The sequence below is a fragment of the Schistocerca serialis genome, chromosome 7, assembly GCF_023864345.2.
Source record: "Schistocerca serialis cubense isolate TAMUIC-IGC-003099 chromosome 7, iqSchSeri2.2, whole genome shotgun sequence".
In the NCBI taxonomy this organism is placed as follows: domain Eukaryota; kingdom Metazoa; phylum Arthropoda; class Insecta; order Orthoptera; family Acrididae; genus Schistocerca; species Schistocerca serialis.
The window spans coordinates 309,129,633-309,144,196 of NC_064644.1; the positions used below are offsets into that span (position 1 = coordinate 309,129,633).

The 14,564-nt window shown below is 42.7% G+C and overlaps 1 protein-coding gene across 1 annotated transcript in view; it reads left to right on the top strand.

Moving 5' to 3' along the window:
* Positions 1 to 10,192, top strand: part of LOC126413036 (heart- and neural crest derivatives-expressed protein 2-like) — a 103,349-nt gene extending 93,157 nt beyond the window's left edge. Inside the window, exon 5 of the mRNA XM_050082930.1 lies at positions 5,719 to 10,192. Coding sequence (XP_049938887.1) covers positions 5,719 to 5,818 — 100 coding nt within the window. The 3' untranslated portion in view covers positions 5,819 to 10,192. The remainder of the gene's footprint in view (positions 1 to 5,718) is intronic.
* The last annotated feature ends 4,372 nt before the right edge of the window (positions 10,193 to 14,564 follow it).

The following is a 14,564-nucleotide window of genomic DNA, read 5'->3' on the forward strand; positions in this document are numbered from 1 at the left end:
ACTGTCATTTTTTCCAATATCGTCTCGATTTAGATACAGCAGTCTGAGTACCAGAACAATCTCTTGGGGTTCATTGTTCCTCATGGAGAGTGATGATCGGCCACTTCGTTCTTTGTCATTCAGATTTGTTTGACCACGCCAGAAGTATTTGCTCTACCGAATCACTGTGTAATGTGATTCAGCATTGTTGTTCTTTACTTTTACGAACTCAGGATGCATTGTTGCAGTGTTGATCTCTTGCACATACAGAATGCTAATTGCCGCATTATACTCACTTTCTCAATGGGCAGGGGCTTTTTGTTTTGGCTCCTGTAGCGGCGTGCTGCACTACTTTTGTGCCACGATTTCAATGTGCGCCAGGGTTGTAGACTTCTACCTGCAAAGAAATAAACATAATAATTACAAAACTTTATTATTTTTTTAGATGAATAGAAATTTGTGACCACCTTCGTAAGTAACGGCTCGACACCAAAAACACTTTAGTCTTCTTGGAATCTGGGCTGCTCATAATAACACAACTTGCAGCATCTGACGGTGACGTTTGGGTCTGTTGTCGAAATATCGCTCAGAGAAATATATTCCCAACTCGGGTGAACGCCCGATATCACATTTTTTGTTATGAAGGCTTTCACGACCTGATGTTTTAGCTGCTGGTGAATCTTCCGCATTGAATGCTCGTGGTCCATGAAACTTTTTCGTTCTTAACGTTTCGTCCAGAGCTCCACTGGACATCTTCATAGGTACTCCTTGTTCGGCTGAGTCTTGCCGAATGACGGGTTGGACGTCGGAGAGCGACATAAATACTGTGGAAAAGGGACGAGGACAGTCTTAAACGTGATCGGCAGTAATAATCCCTCTCGCGGATGAAACTGAACTATCGATCGTCATCTGTCAAATATAAGACTTATCTGTCGATTCTGTAGGGCCATATCTGGCGCATATGGGGGTGGGGCGTCATTAGTGTTGTTTTTCACCAAATATTCGCGAACGAGCAATGAAGTGTGAGTGGGTCCATTATCGTTGCGCAAAAGCCATGAATTGTTGTATCACAAATTCGGGCTATTACTTCGGATTGCTTCTCGCAAAGGGCGTTGAACTTGTAGATAGTACTCATTGATCGCCTGACCTTTTGGCAATAACTCATAATGCACTACCGAAGAAAACAGTGAGCAGAACCCTTACATTCGACCGCACTTGGCGAGCCTTTTTCGGTCTTGGCGATCCAGATTGCCTTTACAGGGACGATTGAGCCTTCCTTTCGACGCCTTAGCCGTACACCCCTGTTTCGTCACCTGTTCTAACACGTTTGAGTAGTTCTGCACCGTTGTTGACTTCATTTAGCATCTTCTGAGCAACTTCCATTCGCCGCTTATTTTTTTTTTTTTTTTTTTATCGACAGTCTATTTCCTTGACACAAATTTTGCTGTCACACGTTTCACATTCAAAACTTCCGAAAAGATTTCATGGCATCAGCCACTTCATATGCCAAAATTATAAGCGACTTCTTTGGTGGTGATTCGGTGATTGTTCATAATAGTTTCTATCACTCTTTCAATTTTTCAACCGTTGTTGATGGGCTGGGGCGCCCAGAAAATGCGTGAACTTATTCACCGCTATTTTGGAAACTGTTATATCACTTGTAAGCTCCTTTTCTTTACACATAACAGACTCACCAAAAGCAATATCAACATTTGTAAAACTTTGTTAAATATTATTCCATTTTTATAGCAAAATCTAATGCAAATTCTCTTACCTACTTCTAAAACAGCAGAATAACCGCCACTCGTAAGCAAAACGTGTAACCTTCACGAGAACTGACGGTGGAATGTTCATGCCGTATGGCTACCAGTGAAGAGAGACGTTTTGGACGTTTCCCAACACAACAACGAAATTTTCTTTTGGAACTTTGTTGTAAGTTCCTACGGGGCCAGACTGCTGAGGTCATCGGTCCCTAGGCTAAGTTAGTCTAACTTAGACTAACTCGCCGAGCGAGGTGGCGCAGTGGTTAGACACTGGACTCGCATTCGGGAGGACGACGGTCCAATCCCGCGTCCGGCCATCCTGATTTAGGTTTTCCGTGATTTTCCTAAATCACTCCAGGCAAATGCCGGGATGGTTCCTCTGAAAGGGCACGGCCGACTTCCTTCCCTAAACCGATGAGACCGATGACCACGCTGTCTGGTCTCCTTCCCCAAACAACCAACCAACCAACCTTAGACTAACTCAGGACAACACACACTGACGCCCGAGGGAGGACTCGATCTCCGACGGGGAGAGCCGCGAGAACCGTGGCACGGCCCCTAGACCACGCGGCTGTCCAGAGCGACATACAACAAAGAAAAATCTGGCAAATCGGACTAATATAACCCGCAAAATTACAAAATTCCCGACACTTTTTGAGAACGTCTCGTATATCAATATGTTTCGTGGCTTCTTCACTCGGGAAATCATGAAGGGGTTTTCCGTAACTTACAAAAAAAAATGGCTCTGAGCACTATGGGACTTAACTTCTAGGGTCATCAGTCCCCTAGAACTCAGAACTACTTAAGCCTAACTAACCTAAGAACATCACACAAATCCATGCACGAAGCAGGACTCGAACTGCGACCGTAGCGGACGCGCGGTTCCAGACTGGAGCGCCTAGAACCGCTCGGCCACCCTGGCCGGCTCCGAAACTTACACTTTATCTACAGTGTAAAGTTGATACATTAAGTTGTTCTGAAAGCGGTGCTGATATTCAAAATAATAAAAGCGGGTTAAAAGCTGTGAGCTATCTGGGGAAGTTATCCTTGCGTTCGTTACTGAGCAACTGTTTCACCACGTATCCAGTCTAGTTTACCAAATTGCCAACCAGACTAACATTAATTATAATCTTTTAATAGTCATCTTACGACAACCGTTGATCTATAAATAAAACGAGAATTTAAATAAAAAGAAATAAATCGGTTTATATTTGGACATTTATTTTAACATTGATCATTGTTCCATTAAAATTTCAGCATATTAAACTTGATTCATAACTAAACTGGTGCCTCATTTAGAATTGTGAAAATGTGAGTTTGTAATCTTACGGAACACATCAAATATGGAGCCCAGATTGGGAGACTGCATACAACACTGAATTCATAAAATAACACACGAAGAACGTTGAAACATATGCGAGAGGAAATTAACCACAACCAACCGATTCAATTTTCACCCAAAGAAGTTACGGTCATGGCGCAATCCTGTCCGTCATGAAATTATCACACACTGGTATACTAAATTCATACTAATTGTCTGTGAAATCTTGGTTCAAATGGTTCAAAAAAGGCTCTGTGCACTATGGGACTTAACAGCTGTGGTCATCAGTCCCCTAGAACTTAGAACTACTTAAACCTAACCAACCTAATGACATCACACACATCCATGCCCGAGGCAGGATTCGAACCTGCGACCGTAGCAGTCGCGCGGTTCCGGACTGCGCGCCTAGAACCGCGAGACCACCGCGGCCGGCTGGTTCAAATGGTTCAAATGGCTCTGAGCACTATGGGACTCAACTGCTGAGGTCATAAGTCCCCTAGAACTTAGAACTACTCAAACCTAACTAACCTAAGAACAACACACACATCCATGCCCGAGGCAGGATTCGAACCTGCGACTGTAGCGGTCACGCGGTTCCAGACTGTAGCGCCTAGAACCGCACGGCCACTCCAGCCGGCTGTGAAATCTTCTCGAAAAGAATAGCTGAGGGCTACTTTGATGATTACACCACATGCTTCACGTGGTCACCTTGGTTTACACAAAGAGCGTAACTCCACAATAATTTTGATAATTAAAATACATTACATCAAAACGCAATTTACAAAAGAAAAATCTCCAACTGGTTACTATCGTCATACTATTAACCTGATGGGTCAAACAATTATATAAGCACGTGGTACTGGTCTCACAAAGTACACCCCACATGGGTTGAACATAAAGAAAAGTTGCTATATTGAAAAATATTGTCAAGACGAGACATTATAATCTCACACACATTCGCATTTAAGATTGATGAACTTTGTTAGAGTTACAGATCATTAACATGTACTGAGCGAGGTGGCGCAGTGGTTAGCACACTGGACTCGCATTCGGGAGGACGACGGTTCAATCCCGTCTCCAGCCATCCTGATTTAGGTTTTCCGTGATTTCCCTAAATCGTTTCAGGCAAATGCCGGGATGGTTCCTTTGAAAGGGCACGGCCAATTTCCTTCCCCATCCTTCCCTAATCTGAGCTTGCGCTCCGTCTCTAATGACCTTGTTGTCGACGGGACGTTATAACACACTAACCTAACCTAACCATTAACATGTGGTCCCACTTTGCTCACAAACTAGTGACAAAGCAACTACTGGAAGATATTCTGAACTTCACACTCAAATTACACTGCGTTGCAATTTAAGATAACAGAAGATATTTTAAATCTAGGCTGAACTTAAGAAATCCATTGTCCTACAGACTTAGCAGAGAAGCGCTTAGCCGGATATCTTACCACTTCAGATGCTCACTGCGGACAGACTGGAGTGGGCCCCTACCGAGGGTGCCTCACAGACACAAACGGAAATGACCAGAGAGGCAGCTTCCTATACCAACATGACAAGGGACGGACAGGACCATACCAAGAATAGAAACCTCTTTGCTTTTAGAAATCGTAGCTACCTGTTCCGACGTTGGTCCTGCTGTTCTCTAGCAGACAGGCTTGTCTGCTACCATCAAGCATGCATGGGGGATTACAGTATCTTATCATATACACTATATAAAAGAAAGCGGATGTAGGTTCCATATGAGACTATGTGACATGAATTACATATAAACTCTGTTTTAAAATGTAGTAGTGTGATAGATCGTTTGTTCATGTGTAAAAGTAACACGTTCCACTGCTCAGTCTCCTCCCACATAGAGTCAGAAACATCACAGTAAATTTAGAAGTGGAATATATGCCGTAAATGACAACAGATTTAAGAAATTAACGTGAAAGGAATCCAACAGAGACCTTTCAACAGTAACGAACTGTTATCCACGACCGTATGGAGAAGCCATCGAAATAAACAAACATGGACGTAATTTTAACAGAAAAGAAGAAGACATGAAACTTAGTGATGTATGTTGGCATACAAGTTTCCTGCCCATCGTTCTGCGTCGTTATGTAAAAAACTACACTGGACAAACCAACATTTTGGCCACGGTTACGGTGGCCTTCACTGGGTCTGCTGGTCGACCAGTAGATCCAGAAGAAAACACTGTAACTATAGCCGTAATGTCGGTAAGATACTCAGGAAACTTTTATGTCCAACTATTGTGGCCACAGCTACCTACACAATTATATTAAGATACATGGTCAATTGTTCTTTGGCACATTACAGTCGACAGTTATGTTTTATCCCTGACAAGGGTTCGCTCTGCCAATCGTGTGTGCAATTCGGCCGCACCCCTTTTCCACGGTATTTATGTCGCTCTCTGATGTCCGATCTGTAAGTCGGCAAGACAGCCTTACAGCAGGTACCTCTGAAGTTGGACCACGACCGTACAGCTCGGATGATTCACCAACTGACTACGCTAAACTGATGCGTTGTCAATGTTCGTGGCGTAGAGGAAAAGCACCTTGGTTGATTTAGCCTTTACACAGACGTGTTTAGAAGCGTCAGCTCTCCAGAAACAAACCGGTGAGACATCTTTCGTCTGTTTCAGGGTGGCTGCAGCGACGAAGCGGAAGGCGTGGCGCCGCTGCGTCGGTCCAAAGGCCGCACGGGCTGGCCACAGCACGTCTGGGCGCTGGAGCTGAAGCAAGAGCAGCTGTGAAGTCGGGCCCGCTGTGCACAGCAACCACCACTGACAAGGGGACGCCGGGGCAACCGTTCTGCTGCTTGCAGCACAGCAGGATCCACCGCCCAGTGTCGAGACAACCCCACTGTGCTACTCGTCTGTCAACACTCATACCTCGTACCTTGGCAAGCAGTCAAGAACCAAAAAGCGGAATCGCCGTTCACTACTTTGTTCTTGTTACAGCTCCGTGTGAAACATTTCCCACGTCTCCAGGTCTGCTCCAAACAACAGACGTTTGTAGTCAGAGGACGGTTGCGAGCATCCAGTTAACAACAGGTCCTCGGCACGAAAAGTGGAGCAAATCAAAGATATTTTTTGCTGCTCCGACGCTGTCACGGATACCATCAAAACCTAGATCACTGTAACAGGACTTCCGTCAAATAAGATAGTCGTGCCACAGAAGCGCACAGTACAAAATATTTATCTGCGAGACATGACTGCAGGTTTCACGATCAAGTTTCAATCCTAGATTAAGAACGATCACTCTGTCAGAAAATTTAGGAGGTTTGCAGAGATAGTAACCAGTAGTGACTGACAATGATATGTGATTCCATGCTATGTTGTGATGCCTAAGAATACAAATTGGTGAGATAGATACTGTGTGTAACGTGGAAGTCCTACTGCACTGGACAGTAACCAATGGACTTCCGACAGCTTTGAAGCCGTTTGATGCAAAATTTCAAAACTACATGATCTGAGATCGCACGTTCATGTTTATGTTTGAAGTTTAGCAGCGTATTTTGTTACTGTTTCTATTTCACAGGCTGAAATATGTATCAGTAAGGCGAACGAATTCCTCAATGTAAATATCATTTTCATTTTATCTGCACCCAAGTCCTAACTGAAGTCTAGTCAGCGAAAGCAAATGAAGAGTCACACTGAATTCTGTCCAACTTTGTACTGTAGGATTATACGAGTCGAAATAGAGTAACTAGTTTTAGTTTAAGCAATTAGGACACTAATGACTCATTTTCTTGTTTAGAATAGTTATGTAAATGGTTCAGGACAGTGTTGTTATATAAAAAGCAAGGATTTTATTTTATTTGATGATGTAATGTACACGCGGTGAAAAATGGAAGTATCATTACGAAGGTTCTCAGAGTCTGCATCGAGAGATTTGACGCAGTGCTTGCACACTTTAGGGTAAGCAGTGATTCCAGCCCGGTCTTTCATATTTATGTTTCACTAAATCGCTTAATGCGAATACCGGAACGCTTCTTACGAAAAGCCAAGGTCGATTTCCTTCCACATCTTACCCAATCCGAGCTTGGGCTCCTTCTCTAACGGCTTTATCGTCGACGGGATGTTAATCGTTGATCTTCTTCTTTCCGGGTCCACAAGCGCTTAGCTAGTATGTAACATCAACAAATAAAATAACTCTGCTCCAAGTGCCTGAGCTGTTTGGACCTTAAAGCAAACAACACTAAACATTTTTCCATAGCCCAAGCGAAGGAATTTCTTAATTTTTCCAAAGCGTATATCAAATTAATTGTATCTGGATTTCCTACAATGCTGTGTAGACTCTTAAACTTGACGTGAATGTTTTGATGTGTAATGGCGCATCCCAGATATTTAAAATGTATCAGTTGCTCCAATTGTTTTTAATTGAACACTTATCTTACTGGTAGTATGCTTTGAAATGCCACAACTTTCCTTTTATCTCCAGAGAATTTTAGGTTGTATTCGGAGGCTACCTGTTGCAACTTATAGACATCCACCTAAAAGTCTTTTTCATTCTCTGCTATGAGAGTTACGTCATCTGCATATAGAACCACGTATAGTTTCACCATTGTCCGTTTCCTGATCATTCCATCTACGTATACAGCTGCCCCTACCTATGGGTTTTATGCAACATGTAACACCTTCAAAAACCAAGCGCAAGATTTCACATTCTCTTGATCACTACGTGCAAACTACTAGTCCTACAGGAAAAATTAACAACAGTATATTTTTGTGGGGAGTTTAATATAGTTAAATTTTGTGCTGGGATACGTTTTCACTAGATGCCGTTCTTCTCAGGCCATTCAAGAAAAACGTTCTTCTTGAATAACACGAAAGCCATGGTCTCCAGCGAAAAAGTATTCCACAACAATATTTAACTACATTACATTTCCTATACAAAGATCATGATCATTTTCGCTGTAGGGCTAATAGTTGGCTTTTAATGAGCGAGAGAATATGAAAATCTTGCGCTTTGTTTTTGAAGATGTTGCAAGTTGTATAAAACCCAAAAGTGGGGGAGGGGGGACCTGAATCATGCTGTATACTGAAGCGTGCTGGGGAAACACAGCACCACTGTCTTACCCCTTTCCTTATAATCATAGACTTTGTGATGCTGTTTTCCATATCTATAACATTTTCGATTTTTGTGTACAGACTCTTAATAGCATTTATGGGATGAGATAGATAGCCTTGTTCTGCCATTACGTTCCACAGCATTTATCTGTTCACATAACCAAATGCCTTAACAGAATCTATAAATGAACGAAGGGTTTCCTGTTTTGAATTCTTGTCTCTACTCTATAAATTTCTTTAGTGTAAAACTTCTCTTTTTACCTAATGATATCCTGTAATGTCACCATTTCTGTTAGGTAGGTCGGCATATCTTCCTTTTTCTACTTTTAATTCTCCACACTTCAGCAGTTGCTCTGTATTCCCATTCTCCAGCTGTCACGATCATGGCAGTCTTCCTCTTCCAGACCTCGCTTCCCGATCACTGCAGCTACTCCCGCTGTCCGTGTTCATCTCGACCGTCCGTATTTCCTGCTTCCTGGCAGCGACCATCCTAGGTATGCTTTTGGCCATCGTCCTTAGTCCATGCACCGTACATAGTCATACCATTGAAGATCCCTGTTCTCAGTTCTTTGCACGGCTGGTTCTTCGATACCCATTACCTCCCCAATTTCCTCATTTCTCCTCCGCTCTTTCATGGATATCCTGGCTGCCCTCGTTATTCCATCCATCTCTACTACCTGTACTCCGATTCTCTATCGCTCGCTCAGTGGCCATCCTTCTGCATCGTATGTTAGAGTATTGCTTGAAGAACCGTCTTTTTTGTCTCTTGACATTGCTTGGCTCCACAGAGCGTGGCAAATCTTCCTTCGAAAATCTCCAACATATCACAGCTGCCCCGATATGTCAGAGGCCGAAGCCCGAAGTTACAAAACCGACACTTTATGAGGACTGTGTGTTGACAGCCACTCGGCTAGTCCTGCTCCATTTGGATGTTTCTGACAGACAACGGAGCAGGCTACAATCCTGGTACTCGCTTATTCGGAGAGAGGTAGGAGCCGGGAAACAACCATACTGATGATAGTTCACAGAGTTAATGGTTGTCCCGAGGTGTTGCTACTGCAAAGGAAATGCAGCCGCCGCCGGCTCGCAGAAAGCCGCCAGCGGGTCGCGTGCGGTGGCCGTGTTGTCTATTCCTGTCGGCGCGCCTGCTGCGGCGAGGTGCGGTGCAGCGCGCGTGCGCAAACAAACACCGGCGCACACGCCCACGCCGGGGCTCAGGTGAGACTGGCCAGGCACCGTGCGCTGTTTACGCCGCCTTCCATCCGCCCCCACTCCGCCGCCCTGCTGGCTGTCGTTTGTTTTTCGATCGACGCACCGGTCTGTTCGGTGCTGCGCCGCTATCCGAGAAGCCTTCGTGTTCTCTGCTCTACGGAGTGACATTGTAACACTCGTTCCACTCAGCCATGGGTTACGATCGTGTACGCCTGACGTGCTGTTCGCTTCAGAATAGCCAGGAGACAGTTGATCCAGGAAAGAGGAATAACTTTGTTCAACCGATACACGTGCACTGGTTACACAGATGTTGCACGTACGAGTAATTTTTTACCACAATTGGTACAGGAGTCAGCCACTAGTAGGAGTTGTGTACCCACCGTGCTGTAGTTTCTCTTAATTAGACAGCCACTGAGCTAGTCATTTGCGCAATGGTAGCTCCGTTGTTCAGTCCATATTTGGGATATAATTAATATTGATTATATTTTTTGACCAGTTCTGGTTTTCTTCCTGCCAACCAACTTTACTTCCTCTTGAGGAACACTTTTTCCACGCCAAAAGCACCAACTTGCCAAAACATTTTCCCGCTAAAATTATTCAAGTGTAACGTTTAATTTTGCTGACATTAGCATTCTCCTATCATTGTTTCTCTAGGGCAGTAAGCTATATTTCTCATACTTGCAACGAAATTCTCCATATAATGCTGTTACCGGAGACTGACCAAAGATAAAATGTTGCTTCCTTTCTTTACCAACCTGTACGTAACACGGAAGCAGTTACGGAAGTACTGGTAAGTTATAACAGCACTGTCCATCGCCAGTTATCAAAATTTGTCTTTAATAAATATGTATTTGTATATTAATTATTCGCAGTTTTCTCAAGTGATATGATATTCTGCAAGAGTGACACTGATGTGTGTTTTAAGTGTGTATGTGCTTGCAATAAACTGTACGCACGTAAATAATTGTAATACTTCATTGTTAATATCTGTCCGCAGGAATTCTATGTTCCCTTTTTTGCGTCATACAAGCTTCAGTAATAAATGACAAGAGTTACTAGTTTGGGTAGCATCATGTCCAGTGATCACCATGATGGTTTCCATTTTCAGGACATCTTCCGCCTAAAATACACAGTCAAATCATTGTCATATTAACAGCTATGTGTCGCCAGGACTATTTTCTGAGCTTCTACAATAATTTTGGAAGAACAACTAAAATATCTTAAGAGTTGAGTTATCAAATGCACACATAGAAGGAGTGAATGAATACACGTGAATAAGGGCGTGATATTCGTATAGTACCGGAAAAACTCACGTTTTAATAATCAGTATGCCTATCTCACTTCGCACACTTTCTGTCACGTGAAAATACGTAGCTAATTTGCAATTTTTCTTCTCCCGCTACAGGGGCCTAACCAATTAGTACGTAATAGCTGTTGTTTATCACACAATGCTTCAACCAATACACACCACACAGCAAGTCCCCAAGGTGAAAGTTAACCACATGTCACAACTAGGAGGAAAATGAATAAAATTTTACCTGTTCATTAACTAGCAGTTCTGGAGCACTAAACAGATCTCCAATTTTTCTATTAAGTCCTGAGAGGAAACTTTGGGCTAATGTTCACCTAGATTAGAATCATTTCGCTAATTAGAAGTCTCATTGTTGAACTATCAGTTAATCAACACACAAGCCAAAGGAACGTTTGACGCAAACAATGAAAGTAAAGTAAACACCCCACATACAATATACAAAATTTTAAATTTAATAATGCTTGTACCTGTGTAGACACACACACACACACACACACACACCCGCGCGCGCTTCTGCAGAGTGTAATCTATTAGACATACGTAGTTTTGTAAATCATCATAACAAACTGAAATGAATCCGTCAAATATTGACTCTTCACTTCCAACAAAATCACATCATTATGTGAGCCAAACAACGACTGAAACGTAACACTAGGTTGATCAAAGAATTCGTTTAATTTCTACGGGCGTCCGATTGTCGCTTAGAACTAGAAAGGTAATAACAGTTAAACTTTTTCCTTTTTCTTTATCCCATCAGCGTAAATATTTGATTGCGCAATATTATATATTCCGATTGATTGATTATTTGCTGCCCATTAGTCAAAGTAGCGTGAGAATTTCTTCAGCATATATTTTATAACAGTGACGCTATGCTCTGTTACAATTTTGTTATTAATGTTGTTTTTTTTTTCTTATTAGACACCGAATGCATAAAGTAGACACGGACCTACATAAAACTGAAACGTCATGATCCTCCTTATATTGCTATTATGGCGATTTTCGACAGCGCCGGTACTCTGGGAGCACAGACATAATTTCGTCGTTTTAATATACCCTGTAATCGGTTTGACCAAGCATCAAGACAATGATTTGGTATCGTTCGGTGTCTAGCGTATTCACATAACAACACATCTCCCGTCTGGCTCCATCTGGTTCTCATAGAGCAACTGTGACAAAACGGGTTGGTTGGACTATTTTTTTAAAAGTGATTGACAGCGTACGTGTGTGTCGACCTAAACTCATAGGGGGTGTTAAATTTTCTTAAATTTTTTAGTTACGAGATGACTGAAATTTCCCTTCTAGCATAACCAATGAAGTGGACTGACTTCACTGTTCGATTAGTATTTTGGCCGCCTATCGTTTCTCAAAGGCAAAATACTTGGTTACTTACGAAAATAGAAAACTTAAAATTTTGAAAATTACTTTAAATTTAGTTACTGATCAATTTTCATTTTCGATATCAGATCACTTTTTGTTTTACGTATTAATTATAAATTTGAGCCACAGCAAAGTGACTGGCGAGTGGAGCGCTGAGTGTTTGTGACATTAGGCTGTGCTGAAACAATATTTATCTTTCAGTTTAAAATTTTCGCACACAATTTTCAATCTTCGGAGTCTATCCAGGATTCCGACATTTCAATGTCTTCAGAGTGAACCCGGCACCATATGTCAGAACTTGATTCAGCTTGACCACCGCCGCGTCGGTAACAACGACGCAGCGAACATCTGAACTGCTGAGAGTGGAAGTCATATCTTGTTCTGAAACAGAAACCTGAATAACCAGTTGATCTATTGAACGTAATTCCTTCTCTCTCCAAATAACAGCATAACTGGCTGACAACTATATTTTTTAAAACACCACATAAAAACATTCACTCGATCAATAATATTAATACTTGAGCAGAAATTCATCCAGTGATCACCATTAAATAAAGGCTTCAAGTAAACAAAGTTATGACCACAATGAAAATTAAAATGGCTCTGAGCACTATGGGGCTTAACATCTGTGGTCCCCTAGAACTTAGAACTACTTAAACCTAACTAACCTAAGGACATCACACAACACCCAGTCCTCACGAGGCAGAGAAAATCCCTGACGCCGCCGGGAATCGAACCCGGGAACCCGGGCGCGGGAAGCGAGAACGCTACCGCACGACCACGAGCTGCGGACCACACAATGAAAATTAAATGACAAAAGAAACACCGTTATTCACATGGTTATAATACAGATGTCAGTAACTAATACGCTCAAAATCTTTGTGTAGAGCTTCACAAAGACACCTAATGGCGTTGATTAGTACACAGGCTAACTGGTCACCACCGGTTAGTTTTAGCAGACCATATCAGCGGCAGAATTAGTTACCTATATCACTCAGATACTACCATGGGCCCGGGTAGTAGTAATGATTGCTATGAATTAGTGAACACACTAGCGGCCGCTCACTATACTATATCCAAGCGAATGTTTAACCCAGAGCGCTCACTCGATGTTCATTAACTTGAATGAAAACAGCGTCATTTACAACTAAGACAACCGCCGTTTGCCGTACGATATTACAACTATCGGGAAATAACCCTTTTACCCTAAGAGGGCCTCGCCGTAGCTTACCTATGTTCTCAGCACAGAACGGCGAAATAGCGCCTTCGTAACTATACCGGCTGTGGCCTGATGAAAATCAACAACAAAATAGGATCATACGGCGTTAGCCTGGTTAGTAGTAATAAGCGCACTAAAAAATGTTCAAATGTGTGTGAAATCTTATGGGACTTAACTGCTAAGGTCATCAGTCCCTAAGCTTACACACTACTTAAACTAAATTATCCTAAGGACAAACACACACACCCATGCCCGAGGGAGGACTCGAACCTTCGCCGGGACCAGCCGCACAGTCCATGACTGCTGCGCCCTAGATCGCTCGGCTAATCCCGCGCGGCTCAGCGCACTAAAGTTGGTTTATCACCGACATAACAAGAACAGCTCTAGCTGCAGGCTTCTACAATTAATAGCTCACGATACCCACTCAGCAAAGCGTATGAACCGCGATAACGAATATACGTCGTTCTTTACAAGCCAGTCTTACCGCTGAAACGTACAACGGCAAAACTCAACCCAGACGCTAATGAGAACAAGGCAACAACTTAAAACAGATACGCAAACGTCTGCTCTTTACACAAGTAACGCCAAAACACGATGAGAATACTTAAGGCAGACAGTGATAAACACAAGGTAGCAATTTAAAATAGATACAAGACTTGTTTTCGATACACAAGTAATCTCAAAACACACAAGAATAATGAAGGCACAAACTGATCAGCATCAGGAAAAAACAAACTAGATATGCACATCAGCGCGCAAGACACACGCAGCCAACAAGATTAACGCAATTTCATAAAACACAGTTGGCCAAAAAAATCAATGGTCGCTAGGACACGGCTTTCTTGAACCACTCGTCCTCGGCCATTCCAGACAGGGACGCAGTCGATCAAGTGACAAGTTAAACAAGGTGGTGGATCCGTTCTCAGTTATAACAACCACATTGACTTACAGTTGCTAACGTTCTACACAGTACAACAAACGACATTGCGTTACGGTTTCCTCCCGAATGACATGCAGATTTCACACATCGCTAAAATCACGACGGGAATGGTGCAATCACTGATATATGAAATAAGTACAGGAATTCAATCAACTCCCCTACTCAAAGATCTAAATGCACAGTTGACAGACCAAAGCATCGGATAAATAAACTATTTGTCCCTGATGCTCCACACGTTTTGCACATAAGGAACACGTAAATGTCCCAAATTAGCAACCACACTTCACTGCGGGAACACTCGCAGTGCTAGCCATTACCAATTTTCCTAGATGTGGTGTCTAATCCGACCAGGAACACACACTCACTG